This window comes from Garra rufa, chromosome 14 (genome assembly GCF_049309525.1).
Source record: "Garra rufa chromosome 14, GarRuf1.0, whole genome shotgun sequence".
Classification (NCBI taxonomy): Eukaryota; Metazoa; Chordata; class Actinopteri; order Cypriniformes; family Cyprinidae; genus Garra; species Garra rufa.
Window position 1 is genome coordinate 28359421 of NC_133374.1, and position 21927 is coordinate 28381347.

The 21927-nt window shown below is 38.2% G+C and overlaps 3 protein-coding genes across 3 annotated transcripts; 1 reads left to right on the forward strand and 2 right to left on the reverse strand.

The window, feature by feature from the left end:
* Positions 1-1089: 1089 nt before the first annotated feature.
* On the reverse strand, positions 1090-2447 carry med29 (mediator complex subunit 29). The gene is made up of 4 exons (XM_073818429.1): positions 2126-2447; positions 1963-2033; positions 1562-1646; positions 1090-1474 (listed from the first exon to the last, which is right to left on the reverse strand). The coding sequence occupies exons 1-4, from the start codon at positions 2315-2317 to the stop codon at positions 1250-1252; spliced, it is 573 nt and encodes a 190-aa protein (XP_073674530.1). The 5' UTR covers positions 2318-2447; the 3' UTR covers positions 1090-1249.
* A 1940-nt stretch (positions 2448-4387) lies between these two features.
* Positions 4388-10466, forward strand: rrp8 (ribosomal RNA processing 8). The gene is made up of 8 exons (XM_073817871.1): positions 4388-4425; positions 4612-4706; positions 4816-5080; positions 5810-6596; positions 7616-7745; positions 7827-7933; positions 8063-8159; positions 9609-10466. The coding sequence occupies exons 2-8, from the start codon at positions 4623-4625 to the stop codon at positions 9720-9722; spliced, it is 1584 nt and encodes a 527-aa protein (XP_073673972.1). The 5' UTR covers positions 4388-4425; positions 4612-4622; the 3' UTR covers positions 9723-10466.
* A 127-nt stretch (positions 10467-10593) lies between these two features.
* LOC141284852 (uncharacterized) lies at positions 10594-13221 on the reverse strand. The gene is made up of 5 exons (XM_073817872.1): positions 13076-13221; positions 12030-12190; positions 11872-11947; positions 11494-11524; positions 10594-11403 (listed from the first exon to the last, which is right to left on the reverse strand). Exons 2-5 carry the CDS (start codon positions 12163-12165, stop codon positions 11254-11256), a joined length of 393 nt encoding a protein of 130 aa, XP_073673973.1. The 5' UTR covers positions 12166-12190; positions 13076-13221; the 3' UTR covers positions 10594-11253.
* Between the last annotated feature and the right edge of the window lie 8706 nt (positions 13222-21927).

A 21927-nucleotide genomic window follows, 5' to 3' on the forward strand; every position in this document is an offset into this window, starting at 1 on the left:
GACTTCTTCTCTTGCATTGAAAGCATTGAAAAGGATTTCTAGCGCCTCTAAAGGAAAGATATGAAATTATAAAAGAATAAACTGATGTTCTCAATTGTATAATGTTTGCGCAAGTAGTTTTTTTGTATAACAAGTTTGTTACATGTCTGTATGTCTGTTTACATATTTATTGAAATCTTACAGATCTTAAAAGAGGAGCATGACTAGAGTACAATAAAAGTACTACTAGGCCTAACCCACACAGGAGGTATTAGTTAAAGAAATTAAACATAATTATTGCATAACAACTTAAAACTTAGATAAGACAGCTTGGGAAATGACTGAAATACAAAGAAAGTTAAAATACACTAGCAGTCAAAAGTTTTTCAATGTTTTTTTTAAAGAAGTCTCTTCTGCTCACAAAGCTAGCATTCATTTAATCCAAAGTACAGCGAAAACACTATTACTATTTTGAATATATTTTAAAACGTAATTTATTCTTGTGATTTCAAAGCTGAATTTTTAGCATCATTACTTTAGTTACATGATCCTTCAGAAAACATCGTAATATTCTGATTTGCTGCTCAAAAAACATGTATTAGAATTTTTACGTTGAAAACAGCTGAGTAAATTTTTTAGGTTTCTTTGATGAAAGGAAAGTTCAGAAGAACAGCATTTATCTGAAAGAGAAATCTTTTGGAACATTATAAATGTATTTATCATCGATTTGACATTGAAGTCTGGAATAATGCAGCTAGACATTTAGCTTTGATCACAGGAGTTAATTTAAAAATGTTACAGTTTTTGCTGTACTTTTGATCAAATACATGCAAGCTTGGTGAGCAGAAGAGAAGAAAACATTACAAAAAAAAAAAAACTTACAAAACTTTTGACTGGTAGTGTAAATCTAAAATTTGAAGAAAAATTTAGTTGGATCTAAACAGAATATAAAAACAAATAAAAATGACAGGATATATATACACACACACACACTAATACCTAATAATACTAAATAACTGTAGTATATAAATAATTCAAAAATATGTTTAGCAATTAAGTAGGAAAGACCCATAAATATCTTGTTAGTTCAAAAAGTATAACACACACACGTTTCATTTAAAGAATATATAATTTGAATTGTACGTGTACATTTGTCACAACAGTAAACAGACAAAATTAATTGAAAATACAAAAAAATAATATTCTTCAATCAGCATCAAAGCTACGCAAAATACAAATAAAAAAGGAAACTAAATACAGTTGGCAGCGACTAATTACAAGCTCCTTGACCCTTCCCAGCAATCTTTTTTGAACACTCTAAGAGAGCATTATGAATGTCTTTAGCACATGAAATCTGTGATTTTATCATACTGAGATACTGAGAGTAAGACAGAGACTCTGTTTGGACTGTGTCCGGCTTGGTGGCTGTGGGTACGAGATTTGGAGAATGCTTCGTGCTGTCGATGCTCTGTGAGAGGCACTCATGGGCCAGCCGCTGAAAAAAAACAAAATGTCAATGTTAATCACAAATCAAAAAAAATCTCTGAATGATATTTTCAATAGAAACACAGCAGTTGCTTACCAGGCAGAGCTCCAGTTGATCACAGAGAGCATAAAACTCCTCTAAACTTTTGTCAAACCGCTGAACTGCTGCATCATTACCCTTCCTACATTTTGAGAAGAGAAGTATATTTTTGTAAATATTATTTCTTGGTTTATGCAACCATGCATCTTTCTGTTGAGTGTCTGCCAATGGGAAAAAAATAATAATAATTCTAACATCTAATCTCATAATTCTTCTAATTCTGATTTTATAGCTCACAATTCTAATGAAAAAAATATATAAATTCGCAATTTTGACATTTAAAGTGTGAATTGTGAAAAACAGCAACAATTGTAGATAAATAGATACAGACAGACTTCGTACATACATACAGTATACGTTATTATTTACTTATTTACATAATAATATGAGAACCTTACTCTGTTGTTCTTAAGCCATTGTCAATAGCTGCATTGTGTCCGAAATTTAGTGAAGCAATGGTCATGACGTTCTAAAAACATACAATTGCAAATGAATGTTAGTATTTTATTTCAAACAGGTACTTTCAGCTCTCATTTTCAATGAAAGGCACCAAAAACAAACCTGTAAACTATCTTTGAGCAGAGGAATCAGCATTTTGAATCGGTGCACGGGATCAAAATCTTGCTGTTGACTGAGCTGCTGCTGCTGTTGTTGCTGCTGTTGTTGTTGTTGAGTTTGCGATTGCTGTAAAACAGCCGCTTGCTGAACGCCCATCTGAGCATTGTTAGCGACCATCTGCTGCTGCGACGCCATTGTTGATATGAATAAAACAGTCGACCACTTCCGCTAGAAGCTACTGCCTCGGATATGAACACATATCTAGCAAACGATGCTAGCTAGTGGCTGTTGGCTTTGAGACAAAAACGGTCGTCTTCCCCAGGGGGCGCTAGGAGAACCAGAGCCGATCCTGATCAGCGCTGAGAAAAGTAACAAGAACCACATTGGACTTAAAGGAGTAGTTCACGTTCGGAACAAAAATTTACAGATAATGTACTCACCCCCTTGTCATCCAAGATGTTCATGTCTTTCTTTCCTATTGTTTTTCCCGGTTCAACCGATTAGCTACAGCCCAACACATGACAATAATTGACCGTTTTCAGCAGAAATAATCTGCAAAATATGCAAGTTTTGTTCTGTTCAGTGGCATTGTTTACGTTCAGTGCTGCCAATATGGCCGATTGATGACGCATTGTGAAAAACTCTATAGAGTATAATACCCGGCCTGTAACTATAGTGTGAAGGTGCAATACTAGATCATTTTAACTCAGACATGACGAAATAACTTCATTATTTGAATATTTGAGATTATTCTAGTGTAGTCATTCGTTTAGGAATCAGACATTGTTAGTTCAGTGTGTATATATTGTCAGATTAAGATTTCACACAATAAATAATAAAACAAGTGTAGTCTGTCATGATGGAGTCAACGTGGTTGAAATGAAAACCAATTGCGTCATCTAGAGGAACATTTGTGGAACTGAAAAATGAGACTAAACTCAATTGCTAAAATGCATAAACTATCAGATGTCAGAGGGCATTGTGATTTTTGAGGCCCTGGAGATTTCCATATTAAACATTTCCGTTTTAAATTAGTACTGAATCAAAACTAGTTTGCAAAAACTTTAATTGAAAAGGTTTAATAACAGTAATAGTTATTGTACACTTAAAATTACAAAATAGATGTCATGTACAGTTAATTGTATCCTGAATGTTACCTGAGAGATGGAGAAATATAATTTTTTCTTATCACACTTAAGTAGACTTTTAAAAAGCACACTTTGTATTAATGACAAATGAAAGGTTTAATTTTAAAATACACTTTTGAATCATTAAGTTTTAATTATTTTGATGTTAAAAAGTACACTTATTTTCATGTATTGATGAACATTCTAGATTGAATATATATATTGTCATTTTTAACTGCATAGAAATCAGTCAAATGGCATAGTAAATAAATTTAAGTTTACTATAAATGCTTGTCAGTACTTGTGGCATTTTTCAATACACCTTTAACCTTATTTTGGCTGTTATTTTAAAGACAACAGAAGTAATTCTGAAATGACATATAGGTGTCCTACTTATGCGAGTCAAAAAGCACAATTGCATTTAATGTAAATGTAAATAATAATACATTTTTATTTAATTGCACAGTTTGCACACGTATGTGATAAGTACTTTTCACAAAGAAAAAAAATCACAAAGGCCAATATGTATTTTTGTTTTTATTTAATAACTGCCCTGAAAAAGATATTACAGGTGTTCACATGTAGTCCACAAGACAAAATGCACAAATGAAATTAAATATTCAAAAATGTACATATGTTTTGACACTCTGTGTTGTTACCTGGCTGATCAACAACTGTTTTATGTTTGTAATATTTACTAGTGCCTTGTTTGTACCAAATAGCTAACGTTATACATTAAAAAATGAGAACAGGGATTTACTCATTCACTGTATTACAAAAGATGCGAACAATCACTGATGCTCAAAAACGAAACACAAGACATTAATAGCCAAGGAGAATTCAAACTTTTAAGTCTGAACAGAATAATTGGTGTACATTGTTATTATGTATCTTTATGTATCGAAACGAACTGTTCAAAAGAACCGATTAGCGGAAACGAGTCGTTCTGTCTATTACTACAACCGAAGACTGCAAGCACCTAAGTGTTAAAAAACGGGAATGATTTTAGTTTAATGGACCATTCACAATGTAATAAATAGTTAAAGCGCATTTGTAGAACCGAATATCCAGTAGTTTGTAACACGGCTCTGATTTGGAGAGGAAGTTGTCACGGTAACCCGGATGGACACAAAACCACGTGATAGTGCTTTGCACGTGTGGAGGAAAGAGTGAGCTGTAAGTATGCGTGAATTAATCTAAAAATGTGTTGGGAGATTCTGTCATAGCTTTCTGGAGCATGTGAAAATTAATAAATATAATAAATTTTTTCATCTGACAAGACATGCAAGCACATAACACTGAAAATAGCCAGCTTGCAAATGTATTAAGTTATACGTTACAACTTATTGTCACTGTTTACAGCGTTTACAAACATGTTTGCTGAAGAAGAATGGACTGACTCTCCATTACCAAATGGATCATCTCACAAAGTTAAAATGTCTCCTGCCTCTGTCAAGGTATTGTGATTTTTGTGATTATTGTGATTTTTTTCTTTCCCCCACTTATTTAAGTATATATGTCTGTCACTTGAACTGAATTTTTCATCTGTCATTTTTATCCTAACAGAACAAGGTTGTGGGTAAACAAAGTCTTATGAGAACCTTACAAACACTGGGTTCAGTTCCAGACTGGGAAACTGGGAATGTTTTTGAAGATAGTGATGAGGAGAAAGGCGCCTCCACAACAGTCAAGAAGGCAAAAAAGAAAAGGTGCAAAAAGCGTAAAAGAAAGTCTAATGCTGAAAATGAAGATAAGCAGCAGGATGAAGTGAATTCATCTGAACCACCTGTGAAGAAGAAGAAGCCAGTGAAGAAGACCGTAAAAGAAACAAGTGAGAACATGTGCTAGTCATTGTATATGTGTACACTCTTAAAGGGATAGTTCACCCAAAAATGAAAATCTGATGTTTATCTGCTTACCCCCAGGGTATCCAAGATGTAGGTGACTTTGCTTCCTCAGAAGAACACAAATGGAGATTTTAACGAAAACCGGTGCAGTCTGCCAGCCATGCAATGGACATGGATGGGTACCAAACCTTTAAAAGTAAACAAAAACATGCACAGACAAATCCAAATTACACCCTGCGGCTCGTGACCATACATTGATGTCCTAAGACACGAAACAATCTGTTTTTGTGAGAAACTGAACAGTGTTTATATTTTTTTTACCTTTGATACACAGCCACCTCCATCTGTCCTGAGCTTGAGCTCATCATCCGGCTCGTGACATGTGAACGCGCTCTGGCGTAGCATACGCAAACACCAATCGTTTCGTGTCTTAGGACATTAATGTATCGTCACAAGTCGCAGGGTGTAATTTGAACTTGTCTGTGCATGTTTTTGTTTACTTTTAAAGGTTTGGTGCCCATCCATGTCCATTATTTGGCTGGCAGACTGCACCGGTTTTCATTAAAAATCTTCATTTGTGTTTTTCTGAGGAAACAAAGTCACCTACATCTTGGGATACCCTGGGGGTAAGCAGATAAACATCAGATTTTCATTTTTGGGTGAACTATCCCTTTAAACAATACTGACTTTTTCACACCAATTTGTGTTTGCAGGTTCTAAGGTGTCACAAGAGTCCAAAAAAGATAAGAATGTCAAACCTCAATTGGAGAAAAATGAAAGTCAAGCAGAGAACAAGCTAAGCAGAAAGCAGTGGAAGAACAAGATGAAGAACAAAAAAAGGAATAACAACAAATATCTTCCAAAAACAGCAGTTGATGATGCAAGTGCAAAAAAGGAACCAATAGTTCAAATACAAGATGTCAAAGAATCCAAGAAAGTGAAAAAACATGACAAGGCATCTAAAAAAACGAAAAAATCTCATAAAAAGAATGGCATTTCTCCCATCACGGACAATGCTGACAATTTCAAAGAGTCTAAAACTGATGAAATATCCAACACAGGGACTGGAATAGTAGATGACTCCCTAAGTAACAATACCGCCTCACATAAAGTGGAAGATAAAGGGAAACCGTCTAAAAAGATGAAAAAATCTGAAACAGAAAAACTGCGTCGTATGTTAAACTCACAGCTTCCTGATGACAGCAATAAAGTCTCAGAGGAACCAGAAGAACCGAAAGATACAGCAGTAAGTTTGAAGGGTGATGAGCAAGTGGCTCTTGACCCCTCAACTGCTTTAAGGACAAAGATGGAGAAGCGGTTAGAAGCCGCTCGATTCCGCTACATCAATGAGCTGCTTTACACATCGACCAGCGGTGAGGCCAAACGCATGTTTCAACAGGACCCAGATGCCATTGCGATTTACCACAAGGGCTACACGACACAAGTTCAACACTGGCCCACAAACCCTGTGGATTCAATCATTTCCTATATTTGTAAAAAGTGAGAAATCCTCCGTCTGACTGACTGACTGTCTGTCTGTCTGTCCGTCCGACTGTCTGTCTGTCCGTCCGTCCGTCCGTCCGACTGTCTGTCTGTCTGTCTGTCTGTCTGTCTGTCTGTCCGTCCGTCCGTCCGTCCGTCCGTCCGTCCGTCCGTCCGTCCGTCCGTCCGTCCAACTGACTGACTGTCTGTCTGACTGTCTGTCTGTCTGTCTGTCTGTCTGTCTGTCTGTCTGTCTGTCTGTCCGTCCGACTGACTGACTGACTGTCTGTCTGTCTGTCGGTCTGTCTGTCTGTCCGTCCGTCCGTCCGTCCGTCCGTCCGTCCGTCCGTCCGTCCGTCCGTCCGTCCGTCCGTCCGTCCGTCCGTCCGTCCGTCCGTCCGTCCGTCTGTCTGTCTGTCCGTCCAACTGACTGACTGTCTGTCTGTCCGTCCGTCCGTCCGTCCTTCTGTCCGTCTGACTGACTGACTGACTGTCTGTCTGTCCGTCCGTCCGTCTGTCTGACTGACTGACTGTCTGTCTCTCCGTCTGACTGACTGACTGACTGTCTGTCCGTCTGACTGACTGACTGTCTGTCCGTCTGTCCATCTGACTGACTGTCTGTCCGTCTGACTGACTGACTGTTTGTCTGTCTGTCTGTCCGTCCGTCCGTCCGTCTGACTGTCTGTCGTCTGACTGACTGACTGAATGTCTGTCTGTCTGTCTGTCTGTCTGTCTGTCTGTCTGTCTGTCTGTCCGTCCATCCATCTGACTGACTGTCTGTCTTTCAATCTGTCTGTCTGTCTGTCTGTCTGTCTGTCTGACTGACTGACTGACTGACTGTCTGGCTGGCTGACTGACTGTCCGTCCGTCCGTCTGACTGACTGTCTGTCTTTCAATCTGTCTGTCTGTCTGTCTGTCTGACTGACTGACTGTCTGGCTGGCTGACTGACTGTCCGTCCGTCCGTCTGACTGACTGTCTGTGAATCTAATCTGGAATTCACTGAATATCACTGAATTTCTGTTTGTTTGTTTTTCAGACCAGCTTCTTTAGTTGTTGCAGACTTTGGCTGTGGAGACTGTAAAATTGCTCGGAGTGTAAAGAATAAAGTACACTCTTTTGATTTGGCTCCGGTTTGTGATCTTGCCACTGCATGTGACATGGCAAAAGTAAGTTATTGTGGTAATAAAGCTTTGATTTGTAATGCAGCCAGAAGACTAACAGCAGCTCTGTTTATTAAATTTTCACAGGTGCCGCTTCGTGATTCTACAGTAGATATTGCTGTTTTCTGTCTTTCTCTGATGGGGACAAATCTGGGAGACTTTTTGGCAGAAGCAAACCGAGTCCTGGTGATGGGGTAACTCTTATTTTATTTTAACAACTGACATTATTTAAAAAAATCATTATGAAATCCAAACCATTTTGAGTGTAATGATTAGCCAATATGTACCCTCTTTCCATTTATTTATTTATTTATTTTTTGCAGGGGTGTTCTAAAAATTGCTGAAGTGGCTAGTAGATTTGAAAATGAGCGTTCGTTCATTAGTGCATTGTCAAGTCTGGGCTTCAAGTTAGTCAATAAGGTAATGTGCTATTTATTCAAGTGAACATACACTACCATTCAAATGTTTAGATTTTTTTAAAATAAAGAAATTAATACTTTTATTTAGCAAGAATGCATTAGACTTATTGAAACTGATGACAGTAAGGACGTGTAGAATATTTAAAATAAATGCCATTGTTTTAAGATTTTGATTTATCAAATAATCCTGAAACAAATATCACTGTTTCCACAAAAAAAGCAGCACAACTGTTTTCAACATATAGCAATAGCCAACAATATGTTGTATGGGTCAAATTATTAATTTTCTTGTATGCCAAAAATCATTAGGATATTAAGTAAAGATGATGTTCCATGAAGATATTTGGTACATTTCTTACCATAAATATATAAAAACGTAATGTTTGATTGGTAATGTGCATTGCTAAGAGCTTCATTTGGACAGTGGTGATTTTAAAGCAGTTTCCAGTTTTTCAAGTAGTTGTATTTTTCGGCTAAATATTGTCCTATCCTAACAAACCATACATCAATCGAAGCTTATTTATTCAGCTTTCAGGTGCTGCATAAATGTCACTTTTAAGAAATAGACACTTATGACTGGTTTTGTGCTCCAGGGACACATATATGCTCATTCAAAATATTAATAAATACTAAAATAACACTGGTGCAGAACAGCAAGTGAGTAAAATAGTAATATAAAAACCTGATATTTTGGAGTTGGTGATCATGATTTATTCATTAGATGATTGTGCAAAACATTTTCAGTGGACTTACTGTTAAAAACTGACAAACGTGCAAATAATAAAGAACTGCTTTAAAAAATCGATTAAATCATTAGAATAATCTCCCCCTTAATTATCATAAATGATTGTTAGTTGCAGGTCTAATGCTGTATTAGGGATGGAAAGTCAGGCCAAGTGTGCAGTGTTGCAGAATAGAATTGTGCTGTTATGCAGGTATGCAGATCGATAATGGAATATATTAATAACAGCGCAATCATAACATGTTCTACATCCTCAGTTTTTAAGTAAAATAATGCAGATAGCAACAGATCATAAATAGTAATCAGATTTATACATCATCACAAATAAACTCCATTGATGTATGGTTTGTTAGGATAGGACAATATTTGGCTGAGATACAATTTGAAAATCTGCAATCTGAAGGTGCAAAAAATCAAAACATTGAGAAAATCGCCTTTAAAGTTGTTCAAATGAAGTTCTTAGCAATGCATATTACTAATAAAAAATTACGTTTGGATATATTTACGGTAGAAAATGTACTAAATAACTTCATGGAACATGATCTTACTTATACTTAATATCCTAATAATTTTTGGCATAAAAGAAAAATTGATAATCGTGCTACTTAAGACTGCTTTTGTGGTCCAAGGTCACAAGTGTAGTTTTATTTACTATATGGAGAAGAGCTGTTTACAAGACATTTATTTTCTGTTCTTTTTTTTTTCTAGGACACAGAAAACAGCCACTTCTACTCTTTTGAATTCATAAAGACAGGAAAAGCACCTGAGAACGTGAAGAAAGTCGGTCTTCAACTTAGACCTTGTCTTTACAAGAAACGATAAATGTACATAAAGTAAATGTTTTGCTTCTTTATGTATGGACTGTTTATGAAAGTTTTATCAGCAATAATTCAGTTTAACTCGAGGGTCAAATCATCTCTTAAAGGGATAGTTCACCCAAAAGTAAATATTCTGTCATTAATTGCTCACCCTCATGTCATTCCAAAGGTAAGACCTTCGTTCATCTTCAGAACACAAATTAATATATTTCTGATTAAATCCCAGAGCTTTCAGACTCTGCATAGACCGCAATGCAACTACTACATTCAAGGCCCAGAAAGTTAGTAAGGACATTATTAAAATAGTCCATGTGACATCAGTGATTCAACTGTGATGTTATGAAGCAACGAGAATACTTTCTGTGCTCAAAGAAAACCAAAATAACAACTTTATTTAACTTTTTTTTTTGACTATTTTAACAATGTCTTTACTACCTTTCTGGGCCTTGAATGTGTCAGTTGTGTTGCTGTCTATGCAGGGTCGGAAAGCTCTCGGATTTCATTAAAAAATTCTTAATTTAAAGATGAACAAAGGTCTTACAGGTTTGAAACAACATGAGGGTGAGTAATTAATGACAGAATTTTCATTTTTGGGTGAACTAACCTTTGAACATTTGTATTTCAATTTTGTAAATCAATGTAACATTTTATTTTAAAAAATGATGTTTGATATGTGATATTCAATTATGGTTAATAGTTTTTACATGATTAACAAACTGACTCAATACATATTTGAACTTTTCAAGTATTTTATTGTATTTTTACAAGTGTCACAGTGACATTATTTACCCTGGAAATGCGTAAACACCGTACAGCAACACAGAGGAAGACAAGTCGTCATTCAAACAAAGACTATAAAGGTAGTCCAAATAGGTACCAAAATATACTGGACTCACCAGGCCCAGATGTGGTATTTCCCCAATATATACATGATCACCAGAGGGCGCTACAGCGTTACAAATTCAGTCAGTTTGTGCAGTCAATAAGTTTGAATTGGAATAAGAACAAGATAGAAGACACCAACCAGGCTTTTAAAGTAGATATCTGTGTAATTCAGAACAAAATATATTTTTATATATATATATATATAAAAAACAATGCTACTCAATTATTACAGTAAGTCATAATGCTAAAAGTAATGCCAAGCTACCTAAAATGTTTCTCTTACAATAAGATCCTGAGACCACTAGTGGAATATTCCTATTAAAGGATTATTGGATGTGGATTATTGTGATGTATTTATCAGCTGTTTGGACACTCATTCTGACGGCACCCATTCACTGCATACAATCTTTTGGTGGGCAAGTGGTGTAAAGCTACATTTCTCTAAATCTGTTCAGATCTGTTCAGTCTTAGATTAGAGTTTGAGTAACCCCTCAGCAAATAATTCATTTCTTTTATCATTACAAATTACAAATCAGCATGAAAATGCATAACTTAAGCATGTCTGTCTTTTTAATGCAGTTAAGCTGGCATGAGCTCCACAAGTATGTGCAAAAACGGATATGTTAAGGTTGTAAAATTCAACAGGTGTGTCACACGGTGCTTTTAGCATCAAAAACAATGGAATAGTGCACAAGCTCAGCATAGTGCGGCCCAGCTGTGCCCGGAATCACCATCCTCTCTGGGCTGCGAGGATCCTGCATTAGAGCTGCTAGAGACTCACGCTCATTCCTGTTTTTCTTCTGGGGAAAAAAGAAAACTGAAATGAGCCATTGATGTATGTTAGACAAAATATTGTAATGGTTATATAACACTTTGTCTAGCTTTTGTACCTTTTGTGAGGTGTGACTTCTTCCACTTTTACTAGAAAGAAATGACAATAGAAAATGTATTATTTATCTACGTCAAGGATTTTCTTCTAAAACAAAAAGCCACAGATGCTATGCCATTTAAATTCACATCATTCTCTACTGCTGAGACATGACCGTGAATCTGTTTATGTCGCGTGTATAGCAGAGTTGTGGTCGATGTGGTGTATGTTCTGCCAGCCTATTCAAGCCACCATGTATCCTGTTTATGAACACTATGCATGTCACTGGTCTAGGTAAGCTACCTTGCTTCCTGTTTGCCTGCACTGATCTCACCTGTATGGTAATATCCAAAAAGAAAACAGCAGAATTTGCAGTTTGTTAGAAAGCAAGTCTACTCACCAGAGGACGATCAAAACGATCATCAGGATGAGGGTGATTGCAGAGGCTGACGAGAAGCAAATAATGATGAAAATCACTGTGGAGAAACAGATGTTTGTTACAAACCAATACACCAGACTTCTATACACTACCAGTTTTGATAATCTATGAAAACTCACTGTGTTGAGTCTCTTCACTAGTTACCTCCACCCGAATGAAAACTTTAGCCATGTGGTGGTGGTACGAGATTTGGCAGATGTATAGTCCTTCATCCTGTTCAGACACAGGGTCTATAAAAACTAATGCCATGCCCATGGTGACAGCTGCTGACCCGTCCTCCCTGGGATGAGAAAAAAATCAGGCATTTCTTGAATAACACCTTTGAAAAAAAGTCTATTTTTTCCTAGTAACTGACAGTTTTGAGTTTTGGTCAATATGTCTGAAATGAACACAAACAAAACAACATTACAATGGATGCCTGTAAAAGAGATCACACAAATGAAAATGGCCATAATTTACTCACTCATGACTTAATTTCTTTCATGGAACACAATATCTTTGCTCTGATGATTCAATACAATCAAACTGAATGTCGGCTGAATCTTTGAGCCTAATCTGAAAGCTAAATAGATAAGCTTTTCATTGATGTATGGATCGCTAATGTCGTAGAATAGCATAGTTTAACTAGATAAAAAAAGTTTGTCAAGACAAACTTTGAACATGGCTTGAGAAAATCTGACCAGATAGTTTAAAAAAGCTTTTAAAGTTTCAAAAGTTTGACTGTTTTCAGTCTGAAATAGTTTGAAGTTTTCAGCAGTTGTAAAGATTGAAGTTTGATAGATACTAGGGTTACTAGGGTACTCTGGGTGCTAAGGTGTTGCTATGCGGTTGCTAGGGTGCACGGGGTGGTTGCTAGGGTGTTGCTATTTCGTTGCTAGGGTACCCGGGGTGGTTGCTAAGGTGTTGCTATGCAGTTGCTAGAGTACATGGGGTGGTTACTAGCATGTTTCTAGCATGTTGCTGGAATGATTAGCAAGTTACTACAATTTGGACCTTTAACCCACTTGAAGTCCACTATATGGAGAAAAATCATGGAATGGTTTCCTCAAAAACCTTAACTTCTTTTCAACTGAAGAAAGAAAGCCATTAACATCTTGGATGACATAGAGGTGAGTAAATTATCAGGTAATATTAATTCTGGAGTAAACTAATTCTTTAAACACACCTGTAACATGTTGTCTTGTATGACGGAGCATTGCCGTGGGCTCTGAGAAGTATCTTCTGATTCGAGAGGTTTTCTTGCAATGCTAAACGATGCTCATTCCGTCCATGACTTCTACGATCAAGTGTGGTTTCATTTATAACCTCAATAGATGAGATAGCTGAGTGACAGAAAAAGCAGATTGCATTCAGCAAATAAACACATTTACTGAATGGATAGGCAGAAATCGTGCCAGTATTACAATACGCTTACAGTATTTTGGAACGTGCATCGTCCGTCTCTCATCGCTGCCGAGCTTGTTCTGGATCAGACATATCAGATCCTTCCCCTCATACTCACTGAGTTGAAATTCATGAACTGACTTGACTTCTACATTAATTTCATCATATTTGAACTCAGTAGTCTCTTGATTTGTAGCATCTTTATAAGGAAGGACCCAAGAGACGTTGGGTTTCACCCCATCGCCGCTGTACTCACACACAGCATGCCAAAAATCCATTTCAAATCTGTCTTCTTCCAGAAACATGCGGCTTGTAGACGGCCCTGAGAACAAAGAGATTTTCATTAATTAATGTGTTGATTTTGTAAAAGCAGATTAACTTAAACTTAATTTACACTGATTACAGGTTATTTCTCTAAATTCAAGTTGTAAGAAGCACAGCAGTTTCACAATGACAATTAGGTCATGTTTAAAATGCATGAATGGACTGACATTTAGCTTCCTGATGCAATCACATTCGTACGTTTCTAAGTCTGGCTCTAGTGTCAAACTACTTTTGGGGTTAATTTAATAGTAAACCTTACCTAACAAAGGGAGGACAATGCTCTTGTTTTCTGGTTTCTCTAACCCTCGATGCTCAACCACACAGGTCACGGTGCATCCGGCATGTGAGTAAATAGGAATGCGTGCCACGCTTTGTGCAACAGCCATATGACTCTGCTGAAAGTCAGGTTGAGTCATTACAAATTCACTAGAGCTAATATCATTGCCGTCTCGCTCTACAGTCCAGGTGATGGCCGCCGCCAGGGTCTGGCTCTGCACTGAACACACCAGCAATGCATATGCAATGCCCCCGTCCCATTCAACATCAGACTGCAGGGTTATATTCGGTGGTGCTGCAACCAAAAAACATAAACTACATGTCAGAATTATTGATATACAGCTGTTTAAAAATCTTGGTGAGCAGCCTATGTCAACAGCATCCATCCATCCATCTATTGTTCTATCTATCATCCATCCATCCATCCATGCCTCCATCCATGCATCCATCCATCCATCCATTGTTCTATCTTCCATCCATGCATCCATCCATCCATCCATTGTTCTATCCATCATTCATCCATGCATCCATTGTTCCATCCATCCATCCCGTCCGTCCATCTATTGTTCTATCATCCATCCATCAATGCCTCCATCCATGCATTCATCCATCCATCCATTGTTCTATCTTCCATCCATGCATCCATCCATCCATTGTTCTATCCATCATTCATCCATGCATCCATTGTTCTATCCATCCACCCCATCCGTCCATCTATTGTTCTATCTATGATCCATCCATGCATGCCTCCATCCATGCATCCATCCATCCATTGTTCTATCTTCCATCCATGCATCCATCCATCCATCCATCCAGCCAGCCATTGTTCTATCATCCATTCATCCAGTCATCCATCTATCTATCCATTGTTCTATCATCATGCATCCATCCATCCATCCATCCATCCATCCATCCAGCATTCATCCATGCATCCGTTGTTCTATCCATCCATCCCGTCCGTCCATCCATCCATCCATCCAGCTTTCACCCATGCATCCGTTGTTCTATCCATCCATCCCGTCTATCCATCCATCCATCCATCCATCCATCCATCCATCCATCCATACCTTGTTCTATCATCCATCCATCCAGTCATCCATCTATCCATCCATTGTTCTATCATCATGCATCCATCCATCCATCCAGCATTCATCCATGCATCCGTTGTTTTATCCATCCATCCCGTCCGTCCGTCCATCCATCCATCCATACCTTGTTCTATCATCCATCCATCCAGTCATCCATCTATCCATCCATTGTTCTATCATCATGCATCCATCCATCCATCTATTGTTCTATCCATCATCCATCCATGCATCCATCCGTTGTTCTATCCATTATCCATCCATCATTTTATCCATCTATTCATCACGCAAGCATCCATCCATTGTTCTGTCTATCATCCGTCGTCCATGCATCCATTGTTCTATCCATCATCCACCCATCCATCCATCATGCATCCTTCCATCCATTGTTCTGTCATCATCCATCCATTCATCATGCAATCTATGTATTGTTCTATCCATCATCCATCCATGCATCTATTGTTCTATCATCCATCCATCCATCCATTATTCTATCCATCCATGCGTACATTCATCTATTGTTCTATCCATCCACTGTTATATCCATCATCCATCCATCCTATGTTCTATCCATCATCCATCCATCAATCCATCCATCCATTGTTCTATCCATCATCCATCCATTCATTGAAATATCCATTCTAATCCATTATCCATGCTTCTACCATCATCCATCCATCTATTGTTTTATTCAACCATTATGCATTCATCTATTGTTCTATCACCTATCCATCCATCCATCCACACACACATCCACCCATCCTATGTTCTATCCATCATCCATCCATCCATACATCCATCTATTCATCCGTCCATCCATCAATCCATCCATTGTTCTATCCATCACCCATCCATTTATTGAACTATCCATCCTTTTACCATCATTGCATTTATTTATTATCCATCCTTCTATCCTCATCGTCCTCTTTTTTCCATCCATCCAACCATCCATCTATTGTTCTATCCATCCATTGTTCTATCATCCAGCCATCATGCATCCATCCATCTATTGTTCTATCTATCATCCATCCATCCTTCTATCATCTTCATCTATTCATCCACCCATCCATCCATTCATCCATCTATTCATCCACCTATCTATCCATCCATCTAATTTTCATTCATGCACCTATTCATCCACCTATCTATTCATCCATCCATAGTTCTATCGACTGATCGATCTATCCACCATTCTATTATCATAATCATCTTTTCATGCATGCATGCATCCATCCATCCATCCATTCATCCACCTATCAATTCATCCATTTGACAACCTATCCATTCATTCATTGGTCCATCCATCTATCCATTCACCAATGTCTTACCACACACAGGAAGAGCAATCTGCCGCCTCTCTTTTTCCATGAAGTCAGGGTGGTCGACTACACACTCAATGACATATTTGCGGGTAATGCAGCTGGGCAGAGTCAACACACTTCTGACAGAATAAGATCCATTATGGTGAGTGTCTTCAGACTGAACTGTACTATTAATCTTATGTGGAAGAACCCAGGACACATTTGCAGCGGGAACAGCATTGGAGGCCAAACACTCAATGTGAATGTGGTCTGAATTCTCTACTAAATTCACACTGATGTTTGGGGGCAATGTCACTGAAAATCAAATCAAATCAAGTTTACACTCTAGCTGTAGAGTGGGAGAATGTCAATACAGTCTGACATATAGATATTAGAACAGTAAATATAATACCTGGCAGTAAAACTTTTGGATTTACTTTGACTGTGAACTGCAGGGAAACTTGATGTCTACGGTAAGAGGCCTGACAGAGAAATTGTCCAGCAAAGTGCAGCTCAACAGGTCCTCTGATAAAGAGATCGTTGCCAACCACATCCACATCCTGAGGTAGTGGTTCGCCTTCCCTTTATCAAGTGATACAAAAGTGCAAAGCAAGCTTTTTACAACTTGTCTCAGTGCCTTTATTCTGTAGCCAACACACTAGAATCCAATATTTAATTTTTTAACGGTGGATGAAATTGACAGTATCATTGTCGTATCAGTGCTCATTTTACGCTCATATTCAAAAAGATGATATTACCACATCTTACCTGGAACATTTAGTTTTATAACTTGGTACATTGCCCAAAACATCCATCCTGATTGTAATGTCTGTGTCCCCCTCCACAAGCGTCAGTAAAGTCTGATTCTCACTGTTAATGGCATAATCAAGTTCCTTCAGCCGAAGTGAGGAAATATCTAAGATGGAAAAACGTTTAACAAATTAGAAAGTGCTACATATGTGCATGTCTGCAGTTTAAATAGTTCTGGTACTCACAGTAAATTGGCAAAGTGCTTGTCCTTGTGTTATTGTATGGAAGAAACGTGTAGCTAAAGACACAAGAGATGTTTTCTCCTTCATAAGGATCTGAAGGGAATCGATATGAACTGACAACTGAATCTGGTTTAGATGCATTTCTCTGCAAAGGTGTTGTGTCTTTGAATTCAGGCAGTATCCATGTGATATTTGGGTGTGGCCTCCCTCCTGTTGCTGTACAGATGACCTCTTGAAAGTCGTCTTCTCCTTCTTGGACCAGGACGGTCTCCATGCTTATAACAGGAGAAACTGTTTTAAAAGAAGAAAAGTGCCAGTAAGAACAGTGGAAGTTCATGAAAAGGAGACTCTTTCTTCTTCTTTCAAAGACTGAGAAGATTATCTGTGAGTTTAATCTTAAGGTTAAACAAGCATACATTTGAGTTTAGAGGAGTTTAAACAGCTGTTCTGTCTGTTTAACTAGCTGTTGGAAATGCTAACAATAGCTCCAAGCATAGTAGTTTCTCAGTGAATGAGAGACATTTGGTTTAGATGTCATAATTCAAGAAATGATAATGGTGAATTCACTTAACAAATTGCACCACTTGCAGCATTCTGAGTTTAAAAGCCTATTTGTTTACCACCTGAAATATAGTTAGCACTTAGTGCCTGAGTCTTCAAATTAAGCTACTGTCGTTCATGTCTTGATTGATGTTTATGTATATTTTTATCAGTCGTGGCTGCAGTAATTGAACAAATGCCGGAAAACAGCCTTATAACTGGGCGTATATCAAGATGCGAGATACTTTCAGCATTTAAAAAGCTTGGATAGCAGTGAAATTACACTGTATGATTCTTAAAAGTATATGCTAGATTGGTGTAGTCTTCCATTTTTGGGCTGGTTTTGTTACTCGATTTGGATAACTGTTGTGAATCGGGTCTGAAAACAAGCAAATAAACTGTTAACTGTGAGAACAATTCTTGCTCAGTTCACCAGTATTCATAAATTTGCTTATCAGCCAATTTTTTAAAATAGATTTTGTTCTGTAATAAATAGTAAAAAATGTAAAATACTGATGTTTACCCTTTGCAATTTCGCAGTTTTTGTAATTTACAAGGAACACGTCTATACTGTATCACCACAGTATGCTACATTTGTGGTCAGACAGCTGCTACAAAGGTGACAGTACCACAGGAAACACTTGCAACCTTGGCGCAAAGAGCAGACAGTAGAATACCAACTTGATTTCTCAGTTCTGTGTTTTAGGTTTCAACCTGCACAAACTTGGCCAATGCAAAAGAACAGAAAAGTAACTTATGTTGTTTTGCAATTTCTGGCTTTTTCTCTTTTGATTACCTATCAAAACAGAACTTACCAAATGTTTCCACGTCTATGTTGGCTCTTTTGGGTTCAGTAAATGCTGGATGCTCAACAACACAGGTAATAGTGCTCTCATTATTCATAATTAGGGGGAAGCGAAGTACACTGATTGAACTGGTTGTGCCATTGGGATGAACCGGATTAATCATGTTCACGGAGAAGATGTCGTCTCTTGGAAGGGCACCAGAGATCTCCCATCTAATCACAGCTTTAGGTTTGGCACCGGAGGCAGAGCAAGTGACAGCGTGGTAGAGAGTCCTATTCACAACTTCCTCTTTCAGAGTTATGTCAACATCAGGCCGAGCTAAGAAACAAGAAAGAAGTATTGATGGACTTTGTCATCTTTTTAAACCCATATGACTTCCTACATTTTGCATACTCACCAATAACACTGAGAAATACAGTCTCCTTTGTTGTATCCTCTTCAGAGTCGAAGGTGCATGTGTATTTTCCATCTTGATCAAAACTTGTCACATTTACCTTTACAGTAAGGTTTGTATTTGAGGCCGGGATGTCGAAATTTTCTTTGCTGAAAGGAATGCCATTGCTTTTGTAACCTGCCATTTTCTTTGCCTTGTTTGTAGAATCTAAACGGTTCCAGGAGGAGAATGAGATGCTACTTTGTCCAGTGTACAGACAACGCAAGTAAACTTCCTCCCCCAAAATACCAGTCACTGTTTGGTCATGAACCAAGTCTTTGGTCTCCAAATCTATAAAGAAAAGAAAGGGACAAATATTACTCAAAGATTTAATGGCATAGTCCATTACAGTAATCATTATGGCAACAACTAATATTATTTGTTGTTTACGTTCATTGTGTCCCCTGCTAACCCCACATATATAAAGCACAGTCTGGGGAAGTGTTGGCACTTAGCACTCTTAATAAACTTTGACAGATTTCTTCATTTGTGATAGGGCGGCCAACAAAGGGATTTCTTGACATGGCCATTTAACACTCCCTAACATTTTGTGAAATGAATCCTGAAGGGCATACATTATGTAACCCAGAGTAAATTAAGACATCACTTTTTTAAATGTAGAGTTCAACCAGAAATTCTGTCATTATGGACTCACCCTCTTGTGGTTCCAAACTGCTCTTTTCCATATAATGAAAGTTAAAGGCACAGTTTGTAATTTTAATCTCTAGAGGGCGCATATTCAAAACAAACATCAAAGCAAAGGCGTAGCTTGATGAGGTTGTGATTAAGTGTGGAATCATGAGAGTTGTAATTTTTTTCCTCACAGCTAATGCAATACGACGAGACTCGGGCAGAAATCATGTTCATGGATGAGCTAATGTATTAAAGATTTATTTACGGCACTGTAGTATGAAGCAGGGCTAGTCTCAGCCTCAGATGTTATGCCCACATACCACTGGCACACAAAAGTGGAAACACTTCAGGAGTTTCAAAGTCGTCATTGGATTGGTTGAATTATACAGGATTTCCGGCAGGATGTCCGTGTCGTGTTGTTTAACGTTCTGCCTGGAAACAAAGATGCCCTGATGCCAAACCCCTTCATGAATAAAGAAAGCCGTGTATACAACTGTGACAATAGGCCTTATTGTACACCTGTCTCAATTTGCGACACAAGTATTTTTTGCTAGTTTCAGCCCAACACAGTTATCAATTTTCACAACCAGCACCATGTTGTTTAAATAGCAAATGCACTTGTGCCCATCTGTTCGACCATGGGTGTGCTGGTCTGAAAATGAGGTGTGTTTAGGTGCATTGTTGGCGTGTTGGTATATTTTGAGGCAACTGAAATTATTTTGACCTTTGACCAACTAAAACCTGGTATAAAGTCAATGGCGCAGTATCCATTTAGTCTTTACTCTTGCAAATTCCACCTGGTAAATAGCAAATCCGCCATGGTGCAAGCGCAACTGGCTTTTAAAGGGAATGGGAGATGAGACTCTGATTGATTTCGGTGGTGAAAAAACCAGCATATGCTGGTTAAGTTGTTTTGATGCTGGGATGCTGGTTAGGTGTGTTTTGACCCTGGTTTAAGCTGGTCCATAACTGGTTCATGCTGGTCCTTTGCTGGTTTATGCTGGTCCTTGTCCTTGTCCTGGTCGAGGACCAGCATAAACCAGCAAAAGGACCAGCATAAACCAGCAAAGGACCAGCATAAACCAGCTAAGGACCAGCATAAACCTGCAAAGGACCAGCTTAAACCAGCATTAAAACCTAGCTAACCAGCATCCCAACATCAAAACCTATACCTAACCAGCATATGCTGTTTTTTTCAACAGGGTTATTGCACGTTACACCCAAAACACACTCATGACTCATTAAGAGACTAGGCACAACCCTTTTGGACCATGCACGTGGTGGGCCAACTGTTTTTTCTGTTGTTAAAACAGAAAAAGTGGATTCAGACGCACCCAATGCACCTGCGTCATTTTCTTCAGACCATGCGCTTAGATTGTGCTCTTTCTCATGAGTTCACACTTACAGGTAATAAACTGAGTAAAATATTATGCGTATTTGGCGTGCTGTCTGGGAGAGGGCTCCAAGCTCGGTAGTCATTCCCGAGCCCAGGGCACTCCCCCTGCATGGGGAGAGGGGTCCGAGCTCTGCATTTGGCCTGAACCCAAAGCGCTCCCCCCAGAAATGGGCTGAAGGTAAGGCGACGGGGTGGAGGAGGGTTGTTGAAAAGACTAGAGATATTGAAGGTAGGACTGCTTTGGTTATTTTTAGGGATTCTCTCTTTGCTGATTGGATAGGGAGTGTGATTGCTGATGATAAATTGGCGCTGTTTTATCATACTAGATACATTTGAGTGTTGAAAGTTCGGTTTTAATGTTACTGTGCATTCGTCACCTTTCTAATAAAACACATAACATATTAAAGCGTCATTGGTGTTTCTATGTTTCCTACAAAATAAAACTGGAAATCGAGGGTGTATGACGTTGTCACAATCTCCAGTTGGAGTGGCAATGAGCTCCTCTAGAGGGCACTTAACCATCATTCTAGCAAAGACTGCATTTCCCATTAACCCTCAGCCTGGGCACTAATCATGAGACAAAACCTGTTTTCTATCAAGAGGACTATTTAAGTCGGACACTTTCTCACACTCTTTGCTGAGTATTGTTTGTATGTTGTTACTGCATTCTTAGCCATTCCTAGTTTCCGTGTTTCTCTGTCTTGCCTTTCCTTGCCTTTGTGTTTATTGATCTTGGATTGTTTGCCTGGTTTTGCATTAATGTTTTTGCTGCCTGCCCTGACCTTATGCCTGTTTATGGATAATGCCTGGCCTTGCCTCTATTTTTGTGTTTGCTGATGACTGACCCT